The 20,720-nt window shown below is 37.4% G+C and overlaps 1 protein-coding gene across 3 annotated transcripts in view; it reads left to right on the top strand.

Moving 5' to 3' along the window:
- adamts14 (ADAM metallopeptidase with thrombospondin type 1 motif, 14) overlaps window positions 1–20,720 on the top strand; it is a 57,530-nt gene that overhangs the window by 26,124 nt on the left and 10,686 nt on the right. For 2 of the 3 annotated variants that reach the window (XM_085284799.1, XM_085284797.1), the window contains 7 exons: window positions 3,175–3,258; window positions 9,147–9,303; window positions 11,450–11,555; window positions 16,868–17,011; window positions 17,138–17,270; window positions 17,507–17,620; window positions 17,825–17,973. In XM_085284799.1, the coding sequence (XP_085140925.1) occupies window positions 3,175–3,258; window positions 9,147–9,303; window positions 11,450–11,555; window positions 16,868–17,011; window positions 17,138–17,270; window positions 17,507–17,620; window positions 17,825–17,973 (887 nt within the window). The remainder of the gene's footprint in view (window positions 1–3,174; window positions 3,259–9,146; window positions 9,304–11,449; window positions 11,556–16,867; window positions 17,012–17,137; window positions 17,271–17,506; window positions 17,621–17,824; window positions 17,974–20,720) is intronic. The other variant, XM_085284800.1, reaches the window with a different exon arrangement.

Below are 20,720 nucleotides of genomic sequence, written 5' to 3'. Positions count from 1 at the left end.
CCAGATCAATAACGTATCCAATCACATTTTTACGGAACCTGGTGTAAGTGGATTCTCTGCGTGCCACACTTCTTTATAAATTCTGATTTGCACCTTTCCTTGACCCTGTCGCATTTTCTATTCAGATCGAGGAATAGCGATTAGGAAAAGTTTTTAGGAGATAACTTTTTTGGTTTATTGGACTACAGCAGAGGTAGGTAGATGGGGGACAGGTGAGGTGGGTGTGGCAGACTAGGGACTCAGAAGAGAATGGAAGTCTGAGGACATCTGGTGGGGGGATGGGGAGATACAGTGAAGCATGGACAGTAAACAGGGCTCAGAGTAAATCACTGATCAAGCCAATTAATACTTTCAGCTTTTAACTTTTAGTAAACCTATTAGACTATTTTGTATTGATGTTTTGGTACTCTCTAAAAAAACAAGATGTTCTTTAATTTAAGTGCCTCTGTCAGTGCGCCCCAGGGTGGCTGTGGCTACAATGTAGCTTGCCATCACCAGTGTATGAATGTGTGTGTGAATGGGTGGATGACTGGACGTGTAAAGTAAATACTGCTGTATTAAGTGAAAGAAATTTGAGAGGAAGACTCTTTGGGTTTAAATGATAAGAATTTCATGTGTAAATACAGAAATTTTTTGGGTAGCTCACTGCTCACTGTGTAATTATAAAACAAAAAGTTCTATTAATTTACAGAAAATCTGAAATTTCTATAGCAGTGAAAAAGCTATTTCATTGTTCATCTATTAGTACACTGGTGTGGTAATTCTGGATGTCTTCATTAGGAAAAGCTATAAAACTATGAAAATGAAGACACGTATTGTTAAGTTCTTAAGCCTTATATCTTATGCCTAGCTGTTGGAGATCATGCTAAACCTCGAATTTCCAGTTGACACTTTAAACAAACAGTTGATAAAAACAAAAGAGAAAATAGTCTCATTCAAGCCCACACAGCGCCTTGATTCTCAAGTGCAAATGACACCATCAGGGGCTATAATAACAATAATAATAATACATTTTATTTGAGGGCGCCTTTCAGAAACCCAAGGTCACCTTACAAAAAACACAATTAATAAAAGGAACAATAGTCATAAAATACATAAAATAAGTTAAAATTACAAAACAGAGCGTGACAACAGATAAAATCAGCATTAAAGCGAATAAGCCAGTTTAAACAGATGTGTTTTGAGCTGTGTCTTAAATACAGAGAGGGAGTCAATATACTTACACTCAGTGTTATTACAGTGGTGTGACAACCACATGCTGCACTCATATAATTACTATTAGTGGCCTACAGTAAGGCAGTTAAAGTGTGGCACTGTTGACAGAAAAACAAATGAGAATTTGTCAGATATTGTTCACTATTTTGGAATATTTGCTTTGTAACTACCTCTTGTTGATTAATAAAGCTAGATCGTGTGTAGAGCTGTCATGGGCTAAACAAAGAGGTACCTAACAACAGCAACAGAAACATTGGAAACCATATGAAAACAGTTGCAGGATGGTTAGAGACAGATGAATGAAAAAAAAAGTTCAATTAAGTCGTGTAGGGAGACGGGAAGTTGATGCGGTTTCATCTTTTCAATACAGTTTATCAAATAATCTCACAGACCTTCTCAGAGAAGTTGCATATAAAACATTTAGTATCAATACTTGGAAGGAAAAGGTACCTCCCAAAGAAGAGAGCCTACTTCGAGAAGGAAATCAAAATATATCTTAGATACTCTTCTTCGATGGTTTCATAAGGTAGCAATTTAGAATATTATAACTCGTATTAATGGTGATTACTGAATGCACTTGTTATGATGTCCTCTCATTTTGCACTGAGAAAATAGACGTGCATTTTGTGATTTTGGTCAAATCAGTTCAAAGTTTTAGGAGTATAAGAGTGTTCATTCTCAGGAAAATCTTACGTGAGGAAAGTGAAGCTACGTTATGCAAGCTTGTAACATAAAATACAAAATTTAATATGAGCCTGTGTCAACCACATGCTTTAAAAATCCAGTTTTAGACAGCTTTTTCCCTGAAGTCACATGGAGAAATATGAAGCCAAATTGCTTATTTTTTGATTGCAATCCAAAACTTAAATGAATCATGTATGGAAAAATAAATACCCGTTGTTTTGCTCTGAACTTAATTTATCCACCACAAAGCAAAGCAGATGGTTGACTTTATGAGGCCCGGAATGAGTGCTGACATGTAGCGACCATCTGATGAAAATAAAACACACTCGAGTGGAAATTGGACTTGGGTTTGAACGGGATCCTAGCTTGGTCCTGGGTTATGCATCTACATACCACAGCATTCTTACGAAGCCAAATAGCAGTCCACATATTTCTGGGTCAGGCTCCTTTGCCATTGCATAACAGCACTAGTTTCACTAAATAGTTGCCAGTCTTAATAACATATTTCATCATGATTCTAGGATTGTCGTAAGAGATTAAAAAATGGTTTGAGGACTCGCTGCTAGGCCCTGCACCTCAGACATAAAAAGGAGAACTGGTTGGATCAAGAGTTTTAGTGCAATTCAGTGGTTTAAAACAACTGTTTTCTTCTTGGTTTGTAAGATTTTAGATAGAGCAGGATGATTTCAAGGGAGGGGGGAAGTTTTTCACTTAATATTGATTTACTGATTAAACTTTATTATTTCCTAAAGGATTACTACAAACATTAATCTTCTCCTAAATGTTTTCCTAGCAGCCTGGAAAGGAGCAGCAGCAGCAGTTGTGGAGGCTGTTTCTATCAAAGTTATATTGTTTACCTGGCTTTAATTAAACTCAGCGGAAAGCATCAGTTTATGCATTTAAATAGTGTCACTTCACTTCCTTTCTTGACAGTTGTGACTCTGATTTGCATACTTAGAGCAGCCATAATTAAGTAATTAGTAATGCAGAGCAGTGAAGTTTCCCTCGGAAATTCCTGAAGCTAGAGCGAAAACTATCGTTCTGTAATGGTCAGTCGAAGGTCCTTTTCACACAACTTTTAGCTTTTAGACTCGAGTGTAATTTTATTCCTGCAGACTGTTTTTGTATTAAAGTTCTGGATTAAAAACCACCATGTTCATGATTGTATTATTGGCCTTTGGGTGCTCAACTTGATATCACAAGTCACTTTCATCAAAAGCACTCTATGCCCTTTGTCATTCAGATCACTGACACATGCTGTTAATTTCCTTTCAGGTTGATGAAATCTACCATGATGAATCTTTGGGGACGAACATCAACATTGTCCTTGTCCGCATGATAATGGTGGGGTACCGGCAGGTGAGCCATGCCACACAATTTGTGTCTGTGCAAGCAGCATTTCAAATGAGCTTTTAAGGTTTTTATACCACAGGGCTGGTGTAAAAGGCATATTCTCATTGTCTGAGCTGTCTGTGAATACACCTGTGATTTCAGCCTTTGTAATACTGCCTACAGGAAGCAAGATTTTTAACTGTGTTCAATTTTATTTGGAATAAAAACAAGAAGGGCTGAACTCACCACCATGACTCAAGAGAAAATAAGAGAAAGGCAGCAAACCCTTTTAGAATTTTCAGTGAAAAAAACATGTTTTACTGAATGCAGGCTCAAGTATTGTTATGGCCTGAAACCGTATTCAGTAGCACTCGACCTTATACCCAAAACTGGGAGGTAGAAGAGCAGGTGCTAAGAGAAGTTAATCCACTGATGTCTAAAATATCAGTCCTTTGTACAGATATGAGAGTGGTGTTATCTTTCTAAGTCCAAGCAGTGAGGTGAATAAGGATTTTTCCCATAATGTCAAACAAATAATTTAAATCTGAGTTCACAGTAGAGGCACCAAAGTAACAAGCTAACTTTAAGATGATATGGAAAGCTGAGTTTCATGCCTTGTGGCTTGGTTTCTACTTGGAAAAAGAGTTGTTTTGGGCCATTACTGCATATTCGACACAATAAAAAATTGAGATGGGTAAAGTGTAGGTTTGTCAAGAAGATATCATTTATGAGGATAAAAGAAAACACCACTACATGTAGCACAGCTTCCTTATTTTACACCAATTTTTAATTTTTTTTTTTGTGCACACAACAAAAAAACAGATTTTTAGTGCAGAGTATTCTAACAATAGACTGGTTAAAACTAGAATGGCTCTAAGCGAGTGGATCCTTCCCCAAAGCCAGTGCCTTTATGCTGCAGTTTAAAAGAAAGGATCTGTTTGGTATCATATGATCTGATTTCTCTGAATAAGCTGATACTTCAACCAAGGAGAGAGCTAGGGCTTGTAAACATTTCTCTTTGTCTGTTTTAGATGATGCATTTGAAACTACCCGGTTGTATTTTGAAAAGCTTAGTGGATAGATGAAGCTTGGGGAAAAGAAGAACCTGTTACATTTCAATGCAGATCCAAATTATTTTAAATTGTTTTCTTTACAACTGTTAAACAGAGCAAGGCCATGGTTGAAATAAGCTCTGACTGCTCTTCTACTTTCTAGTACCTGTTAACTTGCTTATTAACTTATTTATAGCGACCGTGAATCTCTCCCAGCAATAATGATTGGTAATTCTGATTGAGTACATAATTTAAGTGAAGTTAAATTATGAAACTAACATAAAAAATGAGAGTTCATAGCTTTACTGCTCCACTAAACCGACTTGAAGTGTAGAATCGAATAATTGATTATACCCTATGTGGTCACGGGAGGAAAGTTCTTTTCATCAGATTTTTTTTTAATCCTACTTGTTTCTCTTCAACTTTCCTTTGGAGAGAAAAGAAAAAACCAGTTTTAGAAAAACAATCTTCTCAAGTATTTGAGTGACAGGAGAATCAGGAAGAGCAGTGAAGATGAAAAACAGTTGAGATTTATATATATGCAGTAATTTATACACTAAGCAAAGTTTTGTTTTGGAGCTTACAGCTGCTTTTTTGTTTCTTCTAGCTAACAACTTCTTAGGAAAAAAAGACGTACAGTGAGAAAAAGAGAAAAATATCAGTTTAAGATCATAAATTGGGGTCAGGCTGAGATGAAAGAAAGGCTGTTTCTCAGATGCTGAGTTTAACAAAACGTGTGCGAAAATAGTCGGTGTGATATTAGCATTTAATTGAGCTCAGTTGTCTGGTTAAAATAGATGTTTTTTGTATTTCTTTTGGGCAATACAGAACTGATTGCCTGATTATAAGAAAAGGTAACCTTAAAAAGCCCCCATTAAAACACTAAAGTTGATGCAAAAACATATTAAAGCCCAGTACCGGCACATACCATACATAAATAGTGAGGAAATAAATGAGTACATATTATATTAACATGATTGATGAAAGAAAGCGACGAATGAATATTGTACAAAAGCTCAGTCACTTTCACTTTTGCTCAGGCTTTCTTTAGTGTAATGAATGATTTAAATGTACTTGCACCATGTGGTAAATACTCACGTAACATATTAATAACATCGAATAAACAAGCAAAAAAAAAAAAAGCAAACTGGTCAATGCTAGCTGGTCAAATGATCTTCCATATCTTCAGTTTATAGAGTTGTACATCAGTATGTGTTTGTGTTTCTGTTCACCTCTCGCCACTTAATGCCAGTCTTGGCATATTTGCTCGTTATCAGCTGAACACATTATAATGAGGTATGAAATATCGTATATTATACATGTGGGGGCAGATGCTAGTGAGTCATTTGCTTTACGCACGTATCCATCTGTCCACAAGTGTCATATTACCTGCATGTCTGACTGATGCTGCTTGGAAACTGGGCATTTTTATTCAGCTTCTGTCTGTTTGTCAGAGCAGAGAGATGCTGTTTACCCAACACCAATTAGATGAGGTCTGTGTGTCACTGGCCCTGCTTGCAGCACCCACTCAGAAAATAAAGACAAAGTTTGGCCAGTTCCTCCTGGGTGCCTTCATTTCTCCTGGCCTCACATTGTGTGTGTCGGTGTGTGTAATAGTAGTAGGGTTATCAGTCTCCAGAGCAGTTCATCCAGAGCTGAATCTTATTGAGAAATTTTCTGTATATTTATGACACGAAATACAAACCACAATGCATTTATACTCCTTTACAGAAAAAACCCAAAACAAAACACTGGGGACACTGGCAAAAACAGAAACAGTGTTTTTTTTTTACTGTGTTGGGCTGTCAGATCAGCCTCATTGGAGGGAAGGAACACCAAAGCCATCATTTCATGTTTTCATGATAATATTGGAGAAAATTGTTCAGTCAAGATTTTCATTTGGGTTATATTTGTTGGCCAACAAATGCAAGAACATATGATTCACAATATATATTTTTTAATGATCTAACCAGCGAGTGACCTCTCGTGCCACATGGATGTGGGCAGTTTGACTCACAATAGAAAGGAGCCAGATGAGCTCATACTAGGTTTATCTAAATATCTTGATAGCATTTTTGACACGATGGTGTCAAGAAAGACAAATAAAATTACAACAATACAAAGAGTAACATCAGTGGCAACACTATTTTTAAATTGTCTAAACAACTGAAAAAATACAGTAACATAATAATTTGTTACATTACTGTCTGTCTGTTTGTGACTGCTGGTAGACGTAGCAGGTTGAATTATAAAATGTACAGAGCTTTACTTTCTGCTCAGATTCAGCCAAATGCTGCAACCTCAACAAGTAGTGCAAATGGATAATGATTCAAAGCATACTGCAAAAGCAACTGAAGAGTTTCTGAAGGTAAAGAAAGTGATAGTCTTCAATTGTCAAGTCAGTCTGTCTGATCTCAACCCAACAGAGCATGTTTTTCCAAATGCAGTGAATGCAGAGAGACCCAGAAACAAAGCTGGCAGCAGTAAAGAGACTTCAGGCAGTGATTGGCTACAAAGGTCTTGCTGAAGGTCTTTGGTCACATATTGTTTGTTTGATGTACAATTCATACTGGTGTCGTACAAGGCAAAAATACTAAAATTGTGTTTTGGTTCATTTAAAGGTACAGTGGGGCAAAAAAGTATTTAGTCAGCCACCGATTGTGCAAGTTCCCCCACTTAAAATGATGACAGAGGTCAGTAATTTGCACCAGAGGTACACTTCAACTGTGAGAGACAGAATGTGAAAAAAAAATCCATGAATCCACATGGTAGGATTTGTAAAGAATTTATTCGTAAATTAGGGTGGAAAATAAGTATTTGGTCACCTCAAACAAGGAAAATCTCTGGCTCTCACAGACCTGTAACGTCTTCTGTAAGACGCTTTTCTGTCCCCCACTCGTTACCTGTATGAATGGCACCTGTTTGAACTCATCATCTGTATAAAAGACACCTGTCCACAGCCTCAAACAGTCAGACTCCAAACTCCGCCATGGCCAAGACCAAAGAGCTTTCGAAGGACACCAGGAAAAGTATTGTAGACCTGCAGCAGACTGGGAAGAGTGAATCTACAATAGGCAAGCAGCTTGGTGTGAAAAAATCAACTGTGGGAGCAATCATCAGAAAATGGAAGACATACAAGACCACTGATAATCTCCCTCGATCTGGGGCTCCACGCAAGATCTCATCCCGTGGGGTCAAAATGATCATGAGAACGGTGAGCAAAGATCCCAGAACCACACGGGGGGACCTGGTGAATGACCTGCAGAGAGCTGGGACCAAAGTAACAAAGGTCACCATCAGTAACACACTACAACGGCAGGGAATCAAATCCCGCAGTGCCAGACGTGTTCCGCTGCTGAAGCCAGTGCATGTCCAGGCCCGTCTGAAGTTTGCCAGAGAGCACATGGATGATACAGCAGAGGATTGGGAGAATGTCATGTGGTCAGATGAAACCAAAGTAGAACTTTTTGGTATAAACTCAACTCGTCGTGTTTGGAGGAAGAAGAATACTGAGTTGCATCCCAAGAACACCATACCTACTGTGAAGCATGGGGGTGGAAACATCATGCTATGGGGCTGTTTTTCTGCCAAGGGGACAGGACGACTGATCCGTGTTAAGGACAGAATGAATGGGGCCATGTATCGTGAGATTTTGAGCCAAAACCTCCTTCCATCAGTGAGAACTTTGAAGATGAAAGGAGGCTGGGTCTTCCAACATGACAATGATCCAAAACACACCGCCCGGGCAACAAAGGAGTGGCTCCGTAAGAAGCATTTGAAAGTCCTGGAGTGGCCTAGCCAGTCTCCAGACCTCAACCCCATAGAAAATCTGTGGCGGGAGTTGAAAGTCCGTGTTGCTCGGCAACAGCCCCAAAACATCACTGCTCTCGAGAAGATCTGCATGGAGGAATGGGCCAAAATACCAGCTACTGTGTGTGCAAACCTGGTAAAGACCTATAGTAAACGTTTGACCTCTGTTATTGCCAACAAAGGTTATGTTACAAAGTATTGAGTTGTATTTTTGTTATTGACCAAATACTTATTTTCCACCCTGATTTACGAATAAATTCTTTACAAATCCTACCATGTGGATTCATGGATTTTTTTTTCATATTCTGTCTCTCACAGTTGAAGTGTACCTCTGGTGCAAATTACTGACCTCTGTCATCATTTTAGGTGGGGGAACTTGCACAATCTGTGGCTGACTAAATACTTTTTTGCCCCACTGTAGGTCTTTTTAAAAGTATATAGTTAGTGCAACACAGCTTGAATAGTGCTGTGTTTCTAGTGACATATTTCATAGCCTATCAAATAGAGTTGGTGGTATAGCCTGCTACTATTTCTGTCTAGTCGCTGGTAGACTTTTCTCAGCTACTGATCTCTTGAAATTTCTCATAAGTTGTTCAGTGTTGCAGACTCAGCTACTTCAGCTGCTAGTGAGCAGACAGGCTGTGTACCTGCCTGTGGGCTTGTGTTGTCTCAAGTTGTGTATCAACTAGAGGTTTGTTAGCCACTACAGCTCACGTTACAAGTTACAAACCTATTAATTGTTTCATAATCACTGGCAATTTAGCAAAAAGTAAAACTAATACCTGTAATCCTAAAGGTTCCCCTGTTTTTCTAACCAACATGTCCCTTTTTGTCCTCAAATGCACAAAAAATACAACTTATTTTCAGCTATTTTCTTTGACAGTTTTTCAAATGACAGTACATCTACTGCACTGATGTAAAGGTAAAAGGGTGATGAGTCTTCTTTCATCTTAGAAAGAACCTTAACCGTTGTTAAGGCGAACGGCAGGGTTACCCTCCTATTTATTTTTACAGTCTGCTAACGTTTTTTTCTTGGTCCTGTTCATTCTGCAGTCCATAAGCCTGATCGAACGTGGCAACCCATCTCGCAGCCTGGAGCAGGTGTGCCGATGGGCCAACACGCAGCAGCGCCGCGACCCTGACCATGCCGAGTACCATGATCACGCCATCTTCCTCACAAGGCAAGATTTTGGTCCCGCAGGTATGCAAGGTACTGTATTTTTCTCGATCGAGGCCTGTGCAGACTGAGTGCTGATATCTGCTTCCATTCACAAAGGGGTTGGCTTCAAGTCTTGCCCAGGTAAGGTTGCTGGAAATATAAAAGTGGGGGCTGCAGCTGAGGTCTTGAACCCAATTCCGGAAATGGCAACCTCATGAGAAAATAACTGCTGAGTTGTTTCCAAAACCTTGCTGACTTGACATTGATGCCACCCTGGAAAAATGAAAAATTGAGATACTGAAGAAGGTTTTTGGCATGTAGAGAAAAAACAGAACATGTTTGTTAGTTTGCCAGTTATATAAACTAATTGTTCTTTTTTTTACTCAGTGACTGTTGGAAAGTTCAGTTTGAACTTTTCTGTACTTTCAGTAGATTATTGTCAATCCAAATATTACTGTACATGTATGCAGTCATTTTGCAGCAAATTTGTGCTATACATGTTGTTCTCCTAGTTTTATGCCTCACCATTTGTTTCTTCTTTTCAGTCCTTCAAAACAAAATTTGAAGTGAACAGCCAAACCTGCAGAAAACACTGGGTCCCGAATGAACAAACCTCTGTGCTTGCATGCACTCGATATCTTGCACTGACCTGTGTATATTTTTAACTTTTATAGAGCACGTGTCATGTTTCGAGGACAGCCTGGGGCTACCTGGTTTGCTTGTCACACCTCTAGGTGTTACCATAGCTGCAGTTGTGTTGTGTTCATAACAAACCTAGTTTCTATGATACCTTGAGCTAGGTTGGGCTGAACCCTGTGCTGCATCTCAGGGTCACAAGCAGACCTCACACATTCTTGTGAAAGTTTAGCGGTGAGATGGTAGATTTTGTGTCCAAACAAGTAATGGGCTGTTGGGTAAATAGAGTAAGTTAATGGAGCAACAGGAGATGCAGAAAGTTGTCTTAAATGGTGTCATTAGGTGATATTGAGTTTGCCACGTTTTAAAAATGTTACCGATTAAATCCTCTGAAAGTGTTTTTGATCTGGTCTCCTTGGCACCAAAAGATTTAACATGATGTTCCCAAGATGTTCAGTGTTTGAGTTTATCAACCAGATGGCGGACACCACCTCTCTCCTCAATCTTCACATCAGCCATAGAGAAACACTTTTTTTTTTATTACTGTAGTAATTGCTGCACCTTTTTGCTTCAGTGTGCATAGCTCCAAATGGCCTTTCATGGGAATGTAATCAGCATTCTCCTGAATTCCTTTTATCTGCCTTTCAGATAAAGGGTCATGCTCCTCATCTGCTTTCATGTTTTGCAACTTCACTTTCAGTGTTAATATGTCCATTTTGTTTTCATTCATGAATAGAGCCTTTAGTCATTCTCTTCATAAAGGCATCGTCATCATGCTGTAGCTAAAGCTCACTCTGCTGTGACTGAAATAACCCACTGCAGACATTCAAATAACTTGACATGTACACATGGCTTTATCACCAGCTGTCTGCCTGCTGCATTTTCTGCTTTTTTACCTGCATGCCAAAAAAACAGTCTTCTGATGGTCAGAAAGCATGGAAATTATCTGAAAGCTGTGGCAAAAAAGAAGGCCAGAATGGGCGTGCTTCTGATCCAAGCTGATTCGCACTAAGCTGAATTGCTGCACACCTCTTGATCGAGTTATGTTTGATGTCTGTGCTTTGCTTAAAAGTTTGTCGTCCTCGTGAGCTGTGTGAAATGTTGTGGTACCAACCAGGTGTCTGCTGGGTAATAATGATGGCAGGCTTCTGAAACTGCTTTGGGAGTTTCTTTATGTTTGATATGCAAGCTGTGTAGAGCTACTGCTGCTATTGAGGGATTTGCTAGAAGTATTTTACCTCGGTTCGTTCACCTTAAATGAATGAAAGTGCCACTGTGTGAATGTAGCCTACTCTGATAAATCACAATGTAAACACACAGATATGTGGGGCTTTTTTTTTCATTGAAAGAAGCTGAGCAATCACCATCACTCTCTTTATAACTCACACACACTCAAGAGCCAGTGTGACAGCCAGCTGCTCACCAAAAAGAGATTAAAACCTTCACAATGAATGCAATTACTCCATATTTAGAAATCTTTTTCCACTTCGTTGCACTGCATGAGAATGTCACCACTTTCATTCTTGATTATCAGGGCTGTGTGGTCTTTTGTGTCGCTCAGGGTATGCTCCAGTGACGGGGATGTGCCACCCACTGAGGAGCTGCACTCTGAACCATGAGGATGGCTTCTCCTCTGCCTTTGTGGTTGCTCATGAAACCGGCCATGTGTGAGTAATGGCATCATGATGAATGCCCAGCAGGGCCACTCACAACATCTTTCTGTGTGCATTTAAGTTAATAGTTTTTGTGTGATTGTAGTTTGTGAACATAAACAGTGATCTGTTGTTGTGAAAAAGCATTTCATCTGATCTCCAGCTGCGTTTTACACATAAATATGAAAGCAGTATTTTTTTTAACATTGTGCTTTCTGTGCCTTTTGTGTAGACACAAAACATGAGAACGGGAAGAATTCATTTTTTGTGCTTAAGTTAACCTGTGGTTAACCAGTATATACTTTAACCATTATGCGATCAATACATCTACTCCTGCTGTCAAGGTCAATGGTTGCTAAGGTAGCAACAGGCTAAAAGTTACTGTAGCAACAGGCTGAATGTATTCAATAAATGCATGGAGCTGCTTATTAACAGTTATAGTGCTATACAAAAGTCTTTAGTAACCCCTCATAATATGTTGGAGGGAAAATGGAAAATAGGTGCACTGACTTATTGAAACACGTGAAAAAACGCAGACTCATGGAAAGTTAGTACAGCTTTAATGAGCTTTAAGATTAGTATTTGGCATTACCACCTTTATTGTTCAAAACAGACTCTTTTAGACAAACTCTTGTAAGAACACAGTGAATACATTTTTTTCTGTGTTCATAATTCCATAAATTTTAGATAGAGACTCCCCAACACCACAGATTAAAATGCCAAACCACGACAGAGCCTCCACTGTCTTTCACAGATGGTTCTTGACACTTGACACTCACCAATGAGCTTGTCACATGACATTTTGGAATGGGGATATTTATATTTTTTAACTTGAGCGTTTATTTGAGTGTTTCTCAGTTCAATAAATCTCTATTTATCTAAAGGGTATAAAAAAAATAGTGAAGAAAACAAGCTTTTTTGCTTGATTTAATGAATAAAAATAACTGCAAGCAAACTAGTGACAAAGATACTTGGGCAGGTTGTCATATTATAGAACTATAGAAAATAGAGATGCACCAGGTGGAAGCTGTGGCTGAATATAGTATTCAAGAAATAGGAATGTAATATCTAAACGGTCTGTGCTCATTTGAGCCTCACATCTAATTGAATTAAATGTACAGTCGAGGCATGCAGTATGCTCACCACTTTTATGTGATAGACAAATCATACTATGACTTGTGAAGGCAAAACAGGATAAATGCTTGTGGTACATTTAAGTTAAGCACCAAAGACAAATGGTCAGGCACGACATTCTCATAATAAATCAGATAAAATACTGCAATTAATTATTTCTGCATTTGTGCGATTGAAATGAATTCGAAATGTGTGTGCAGTGACACCATTTGAAAGATTTGGCCGAAATAATTTTGAGTGAATATCCATATATGTTCTGGCAATTATTTCATGGTTTAGGATTCTTCCCATCCATCACACCACTGGGACAGGTCCTGTGTCATCTATTTGCTGGATTTCTTCCTATTTCTGAGAAAAACGACTTTCTGTTCCTCTGTTGCCACTTCCTCTTTAGTCTTCCACTTGTCCAGTTTCTTCAAATTTTTTAAGGACTCACTGCACACCATGCTGAAATATGCCAAGTTTTCAGTTAATAGTTCTTTGGGAACCTCTTGGTGCAAAAAATCCAGAAACTTTATGCCTGTCACACTATGTCACTTTTGGCATTTTTGTAGATTCAGCTAAAAAAACAAAAAGGGGGAAAAATCATGTATTTTTGTAACTGGCTGCTAGTAACAAAGTGCCCAAGGACACAAGGTTTTTTCATATTTGATTTATTCGTAGGTCAGTGTCATGTGGCTTAACAAAAAAATAGACGAGCAAAAAACGAAAAAGGTCCTTAATGTGAATTAGGGGAGCGAACTGCATTCACAGCATTTATAACTGTGTCAGTGACTGAAAAACTTAATAAAACGGGGGAACACAGATGCTATAATAATAATGTGCAATGCTTTTTAAAATAATTTTAATAGTTTGAGTGCCAGGATCTTTTTTTAAATTTATTTATAATTTATTTATTTTTTAAATTTAAAACCAGACAGTTTAGATTGTCACATGATATATTTTCAGCAGATGGACTGACTCTGTCAAAAATCTCCTGAAACCCTCTCCACAGCTGACTCATCAACCAACAGGATATACAGGACTCTGCATGCAACAACGCATGACAAGAAAGCTCAGGATGAAAGTCTTCTTTGCTTTTTCATAACCTACCCATTAGAAAACATGTTAAAACCGAGCAATATATACATCATATATTTTACACTGTTAGTGTTTGATATTAAAATGTGATTGTTTTACTCAATTATTCATCATGACTCAGAATGTCAAGTTGTTTTTTAAAAAATTCAAACAATTTAGACGAGAATGGTTTGAATATATTTTGCCTGTTTCTTTTATCGAAAATGATTGATTGAAGTTTTATATTCTGCTTCAGTAAGTGGTTGAGGCGTGAGGCACGAGCCTATGAATGCAGAACTATTCTGCAACAGACATAGTCAGAGGTAGTTGGATTGGTGTCATTGCACCCTGCAGAGTTTTTAATTGCACCAGTTAATTGCAGGTGCAATTATCGTTGCTTTGCAAAACAACACCTGTAGAAAGTGAAACCCACTTGATTTCTTTTTTCTCTTTTATTTTTCTTTGTATTTTCCTGCCAGAAGCAGTCAGATCTGAGCAGCATTTCGTCTGAAATACATTTATTTTTTGCATATGGGGCATGGATTTATTACACGGCAAAGCCTTTTATCAGATATGTTTAAAAACAACCTCTTGTTTTGAGTCCAAGTTTGCCTCTTTTTTAGTTTGACCTTAGTTAGTTTTACAGCATCGTTGTTTTTCTGCGATTCAAACACCTGCTGACCTCACAGCAGTCATCATGGGATAAGATCACATCTAATCATCTGCGACCTGTTTGTGTCTTCATGGCTGTGTGGGCTTATTTGTGGCCTCCTCAATCCAAACACATGAGAGCTAGCTGAAATGAAAGCTACACATTTCCAGTAGGTGTGAATATGAGTTTGCGCTCTGTAAAAGACTGGCAACCTCTCCACTATATTCTCTTCCTTATGACCAGTGCACACAGGGACCAGCTTAAGCTTTTTGTGACTCTTTAATAAAGGTAATAGAAGTTAAATGAAAGAATATATTATATATCAAAAATATTGTTGTCACTGACAGCAGTAATATTGCCATGATATATTATTAGGTATTATTTTCAAACCCCTTAAAGGCAGTATTTCAGTTATTTGTTGGGAGCAAGACACAACTGATGTATTCTTAACTAACAGCTGAAGACTGTTCCTTTGGTTTTGTCCACTTGTCTTAAACTACATGTGGATATCCTGCTGTGATGCTGCATTTTCAGTGTTTCAATAACTCGTGAAAAAGAAGAAAAGAAGGCAATTATTTTGTTGGCATTCAAATACAGTGTCCACAAAGCTTCACCAACTTGATAGTTCAATTTAGAGCTTACCTCCCCTGTTAATCGAGCTTCTGTACTTTCTTACTGGAGGTTGGTGTTCCTGGAGCGCAGCTTTAATGAGGCTTGCAATTACTCTATATCAAATAAACAACAGTAAAAAAATTTAACATTTAAAAAGCACAGCTTCCATAAAAATGTCTAAGGGAATCATAAGTCCGATGCTGATAACCACCTGCACATGCACTCTCCTCTAATCTCACTTGTCCAGCATTTAGCCTGCTTTGACCATGCCTGTTTTTGTAAAGCATTATCTGTCCAGTTTCTATCAGTTAAGCCACTAACTTATCGCTCAAAGAAATATTTCAACATTTTAGAAAATAGTTTTTCTTTGTTGCATAATGTTAAAAGACAACATTTTGATTGTTTTTATGATAAATTTTTATCTACCACTGGCAGCCACCCCCATAACTTTATACAATAATCAAAGCGTATAAACAATATGGCTGTTTTATAGTTTCCGGGCAGCAGAGCTTCTAGGAGATTATTGGTTAGAGATTCTGGTGCAATAAAATAGCAAAGTGACATTTTTACACTTGTATGATTTAACTCTTACATACTGTTCATATTTTAATTCTTCACAGTATTGTCCCAGTCAGCTTTGCTGGGTCAAGAATTCTCTCATAAAAAGTGTTTGTTCCGCATTTTGAACTGCAAATCTATTCAGACGTATAAATATTCCATCTGACGTTAATAAACAGATGATTAATGAATTCATTTACAGCAGGGAGACCATAATTTTTTGATTTTACAGCATTTGTTTTAGTTGGGAAAACATCTACTATCACAAAATATCATGTCCTGTTTTACCCAAAACATAAAAACACAAAATAAACCTAACTATAACCTCTATGGGGACCTATGCAGTGGTTGTGGGAATACAGACAGTGTCAAGGTTCCCCTTGAGGTATTCCACCAAACAAAATAAAACATCAAAAATCACAGGAAAAAAAAAGAAAAAAACCCCACACGGAGACAGAGACAACACAGTATCGAGATTTCCTAAAACCACAAAAGTTTCTTAAGCAGACACACGGTGATAGATCTAAAATCCATCTGAATGGATACAGTTCAAGTCAAATTTAACCCATAATATTGTCAATTCACAAAAACTTGTATAACTTGTATGTTATGGCATTTTTAATATTTTCATTTTGGGAAAAGTCATCAATTTTTAGGATAAAATAGTAAGATGTTTTTAATGCTATCAAATGTCAACAGTATGTAACAGTTTAATAAGTGCTGTAGCATTAGTGTGATAGTAGTGACTCAGTAATGTGTGTGTAGGCTGATTTTGTTTTTCTACCTTTGGGAAAGAGCCTGTTGCTCTTGCCATTCTCCATGCAAATCTATATTTGCTGTCTGCTACCTGTACCTTCATAATTAGCATATAGACAAGTGAATTCAGATTTTATTCCATGTAAAGAATAATTAAAGAGTACTTGAAGTTATTTTTTAAATTGTTTAATTTGTAGACGTTAATGTTTTATAAATTGATGTTTCTGTGTTTGTTCTTCATCTATACTGACAGCTGTTATCCGAACTGCTTCAAATGTCACACGCGTATTGCTGGGGAACCTGCTGTGACTTAGATAAAATCGAACAAGCTTGTAATTTTGAAAAGAACTAAAAGAATTATGATAGCTGACAGTTTCCAAATTTCAATCAGTGTTTAGAAAGTGCAGAGGTGCAGTACACAACTCTGCTTACTCCTACACAATCCTGTTGTATTCGTAGTGCATAACAACAGAAAGAATTCAGAAAATATTGTTTGCTGTGACTTTATCTCTTGCCGTGATCACAATCTATGCTCTTCTGTGCTTTTGCCCTTCAGGTTGGGTATGGAGCATGATGGCCAAGGGAATCGTTGTGCTGATGAGACCAGCATGGGTAGCATCATGGCACCACTTGTCCAAGCAGCTTTTCACCGCTATCACTGGTCACGTTGCAGCAAGCAGGAGCTCAACAGATACATCCAGTATGTTTGCTCTTTGCACAGCTGTTGTGTAAATTAATTTGTTCCTTCTCTTTTCATATGTGGTCTGCTCCTGACCTCGCATTGCATATAACATTTATGTCCTTATTATTCTTATTGCTTCCTCAGCTCCTATGACTGCTTGCTGGATGATCCCTTTGAACATAAGTGGCCCAAGCTTCCTGAGCTCCCTGGAATAAATTATTCAATGGATGAACAGTGCCGCTTTGATTTTGGTGTTGGTTATAAAATGTGCACTGCTGTAAGTAAGCTTTGTGGCCCCAATATATATATATTTATTCATTTGAATTATTTATTTATTCTACCATATAATAACCACATAATTAAAATAATTAGAATAGTCAACAATTTTTAATCAGTATTTTTTAATGCTGCAAAGGAGTAAGTTCTGTTTTTTAACAGGGAAAAACTGTGTTTGCTTATCTATGTTTCCAAAAAGAATTAGTGCTCAGATTTGCTGTTTAATTGCTCATTTAGTTTCGAACCTACGACCCCTGCAAGCAGCTGTGGTGCAGCCACCCTGACAACCAGTACTTTTGTAAAACTAAAAAAGGTCCTCCTGTGGATGGAACAGAGTGTGCACCAGGAAAGGTAGGAAATGTCTCTGAATCATCTGTAATTTTATTTTTTCTTTACAATAATTGCTAAGTGGAACTCTCTAAAAATAGGAAGCGGAAATAAAGTTTCAGAGCAATATTTTCAGAGAAGCCAAATGTCATCAGTTTGGACTTGTTGACCTTTCTTTTCTTCTTCCTTTCCACCTGTCTCTCATTTTTAATGGACACTGATTTTCAGTGGTGCTTCAAGGGTCATTGCATCTGGCGAACCAGCCAGGAGCCTCAGGGCCATGATGGAAGTTGGAGTTCCTGGTCAAAGTTTGGCTCTTGCTCCAGAACATGTGGAGGTGGAATTCGCTCCCGCAGCAGACTGTGCAACAATCCTCCGTGAGTGCTACAGCAACAAGGAAGCTGAATCTATGTCGCAAAACTAAGAAAAAAACAGAAAATAAAACAGCTATACAGATAGTGAAAAAATAGTATTTGATCACACAGTATCATCAGTATCAGTATTCATCTAAAAGATGTTAATGTACTATATAAGTGTAAATGAAGAGCTTCAGGGACGTTTTTTTAATCCAGTCCTGGGTTTGTTAAGCTTGACTTAGATTTGGTTTCATTAATTTATTTATAAAACTATAAAAACCTCATACTGCGTTTATACTATTAATGAAGAGAAAGGTCAAAGTGAGGTGTTATGATGGTGTAATAGAATTAAATGTGATTTCATTGTATTTTAACAGTGTAACTTTAACAACAACAGCTGTTTACAGGAAAGAAGAAATATTATAATGTAAGTAATTTTAAGTAGTACAGAAGTTAAGTGGTGCATTTTACAGGAAAGGAGACACAAAAGATAATGAAAATGATTTTAAGGAGGATGTAAGTCATTTTAACTAGAGTAAAAAACTTACAATAATTATGATTGCATCTCTAATACTACGCGTTGTTTGTTGAAGTTAAATTTTGAAGTGTCAGCTTTCACATTCTGGCCATTACCGTTTTAGGATTTTCTTTGTTTGTTTGTTTTTAATCAGAAACAAAGAAAGGAATTACACATACTCGATGCTAATGCAGTATCAGCTTGTAAAAGACAAGGCAGCCAAACCCTAAAACAGGCTCTCATGCCCTATTTTATTGTATATTTTATTTAAATGGGATCATGACTTACAGAATGAACAAAGCTTGTACGCAACCTGTTATATTAAAAAAATCTAACTTTCGGTAAATCAAACTAGTGTTTGCTGAGACCATAGAGCATATCTAACATACAGTAGCAGTCACTGCCACCTTATTTCTTTTTGCAGCCAGAGCTCTTTGCCCCCAGCTGGTTATTAGAAATAATGTATTTACTCATTACCCAACAGAAACACTGATTTTTCCAGCTGAGATTAGCTGACATAATCAGTGACTGCATTCCATTTAGGTTTTCATTTTACTGAGATCTCAGAATCAGAATCAAAATCATTATTGTCATTAAAGCAATGAAACTTTTAACAGTGAAATTGAGGTGCAATTTTCTCAGTGGACAGATTTGATCTGCTCTGCAATGTGTTTTAATTTTAGATAAGATTTAAGTGTGCAGATTCTTTTGTTGATGTTCTTTCATTAACTGTAATAAAGACACATTCCTAACCAACTTTAAGGCTAAAATCAGATGACATGTTCACGCGTAATGCACTCTGTGTTGGCCTTTTGTGTAAATTACATAGGAACTAGTCTGGAATTTTAAATCTGGAGTTTGGGAGTAAATCAAATCATCCATGTAAACTCAAAAAGTTTACATGGATGATCCTTTTTCGAGAGTGCAACATGTGATTCGCATGATACAAAAGCAAAAGGTAAAAACTAAAGGAAATTGCAGATAATAACAAGACAGCTTCAACTTCAAAAAATTTACTTTCTTTTTTTCTTATACTCAACTGGTAGAAAAGTTGTCACTCAGTGCTTTAATCAGAGCTTGTCAGTAAAGCAGATTGATTTCTTGCATGAACTGCACAACAACATACCGTGACAAATAGTATGTAGGCCATAATGTAGTCTGCTGATATATGGGATTGATTAGCACAACAGACAGTTTGATTTTCCATTGCAGGAAAGGTACTGGTGTAAATCGTGACATTATTTACAGCATGATGTTTCAGTTAGAGATTTCTGACATTGTTGTCCCCTTAGATATAGTTCTGGCTCATTGGGGCTCATTGAATGAATTGGAGGTGTTCTTACAGGTGTTCTGACACCAGTAACTCAAACCTCTGGCAAATTAAACTTTTACAATAAAAGACAATAACTGTACAAATAGCACTGAAGTGTTAATGGTTAGTTGTATGCAAACATCTGGATACCCTTGAGAAAATAATATCTTGTTAACTTAAGATGTGAAAATCTGTCTTTCATTAAAAGTCAGTGCACTATTACTTATTATGTTTAGATGAAATGAAAATAAATTAACTTTGTGGACCTGGCTGAGGATTTGTAAGTCAATCCCACTGATGTGCGACAGCCAATTGCACTGGAAACTGGAAAGTTTCCTGCAGTCCTTCCAGAAAGTCAAACAGAAAAGTGATTTTTAGCATGTTGTGTGTTCAGAACAACATGGTACAGCATCATTGGCTTCTTATTGTGTTTTTTTTGAGCAGTTCCTGAGCAATTTGTGGTGGGGTGTGCATGCTATAGGAAGCTATATGAATTATTATTATAACATTTTGTAGTTGTGTGCTGTGATATCAGCGACAGAGCATGTTATGCTAAGTATTCACCTTTTGGGTTCCTAAACGTTTGTGCCTGGAACATTTTTAATTTTTTAAAAAATGTTTTAAAGATTTCAACACGTTTCTTTTTAATGTTTCTTGGCTAAAGTGATTTTATTTGTATTGTTTGACTTGAAAAAAACAAACAAAAGCAAAGTGTCTATTCTAGGTCAAAAATTTGCATACAGCTTTGGTGTATTACAATTTCAATTACAGAATTCAAACATATTCTTTAGGCTTTTTTAAATATCCATATTCTTTTTTAAAGCTAGGAGGATGGATCAGGTTTCAAATATTTAATAGTAATACACTTACAAATGATTTTAGCCTAAGGAGCTTGGACAGAAAAGCGTCTGGAATTCTTTAAGTTGCTTGAAGATGTTT

This window comes from Mchenga conophoros, linkage group LG8 (genome assembly GCF_057382185.1).
Source record: "Mchenga conophoros isolate Kocher_MC1m ecotype Shallow Benthic linkage group LG8, M_conophoros_male_GT1.1, whole genome shotgun sequence".
NCBI classification, from domain to species: domain Eukaryota; kingdom Metazoa; phylum Chordata; class Actinopteri; order Cichliformes; family Cichlidae; genus Mchenga; species Mchenga conophoros.
The sequence above is the reverse complement of the archived record's forward strand: the minus strand, read 5'-3'. Positions and strand labels throughout refer to the sequence as shown.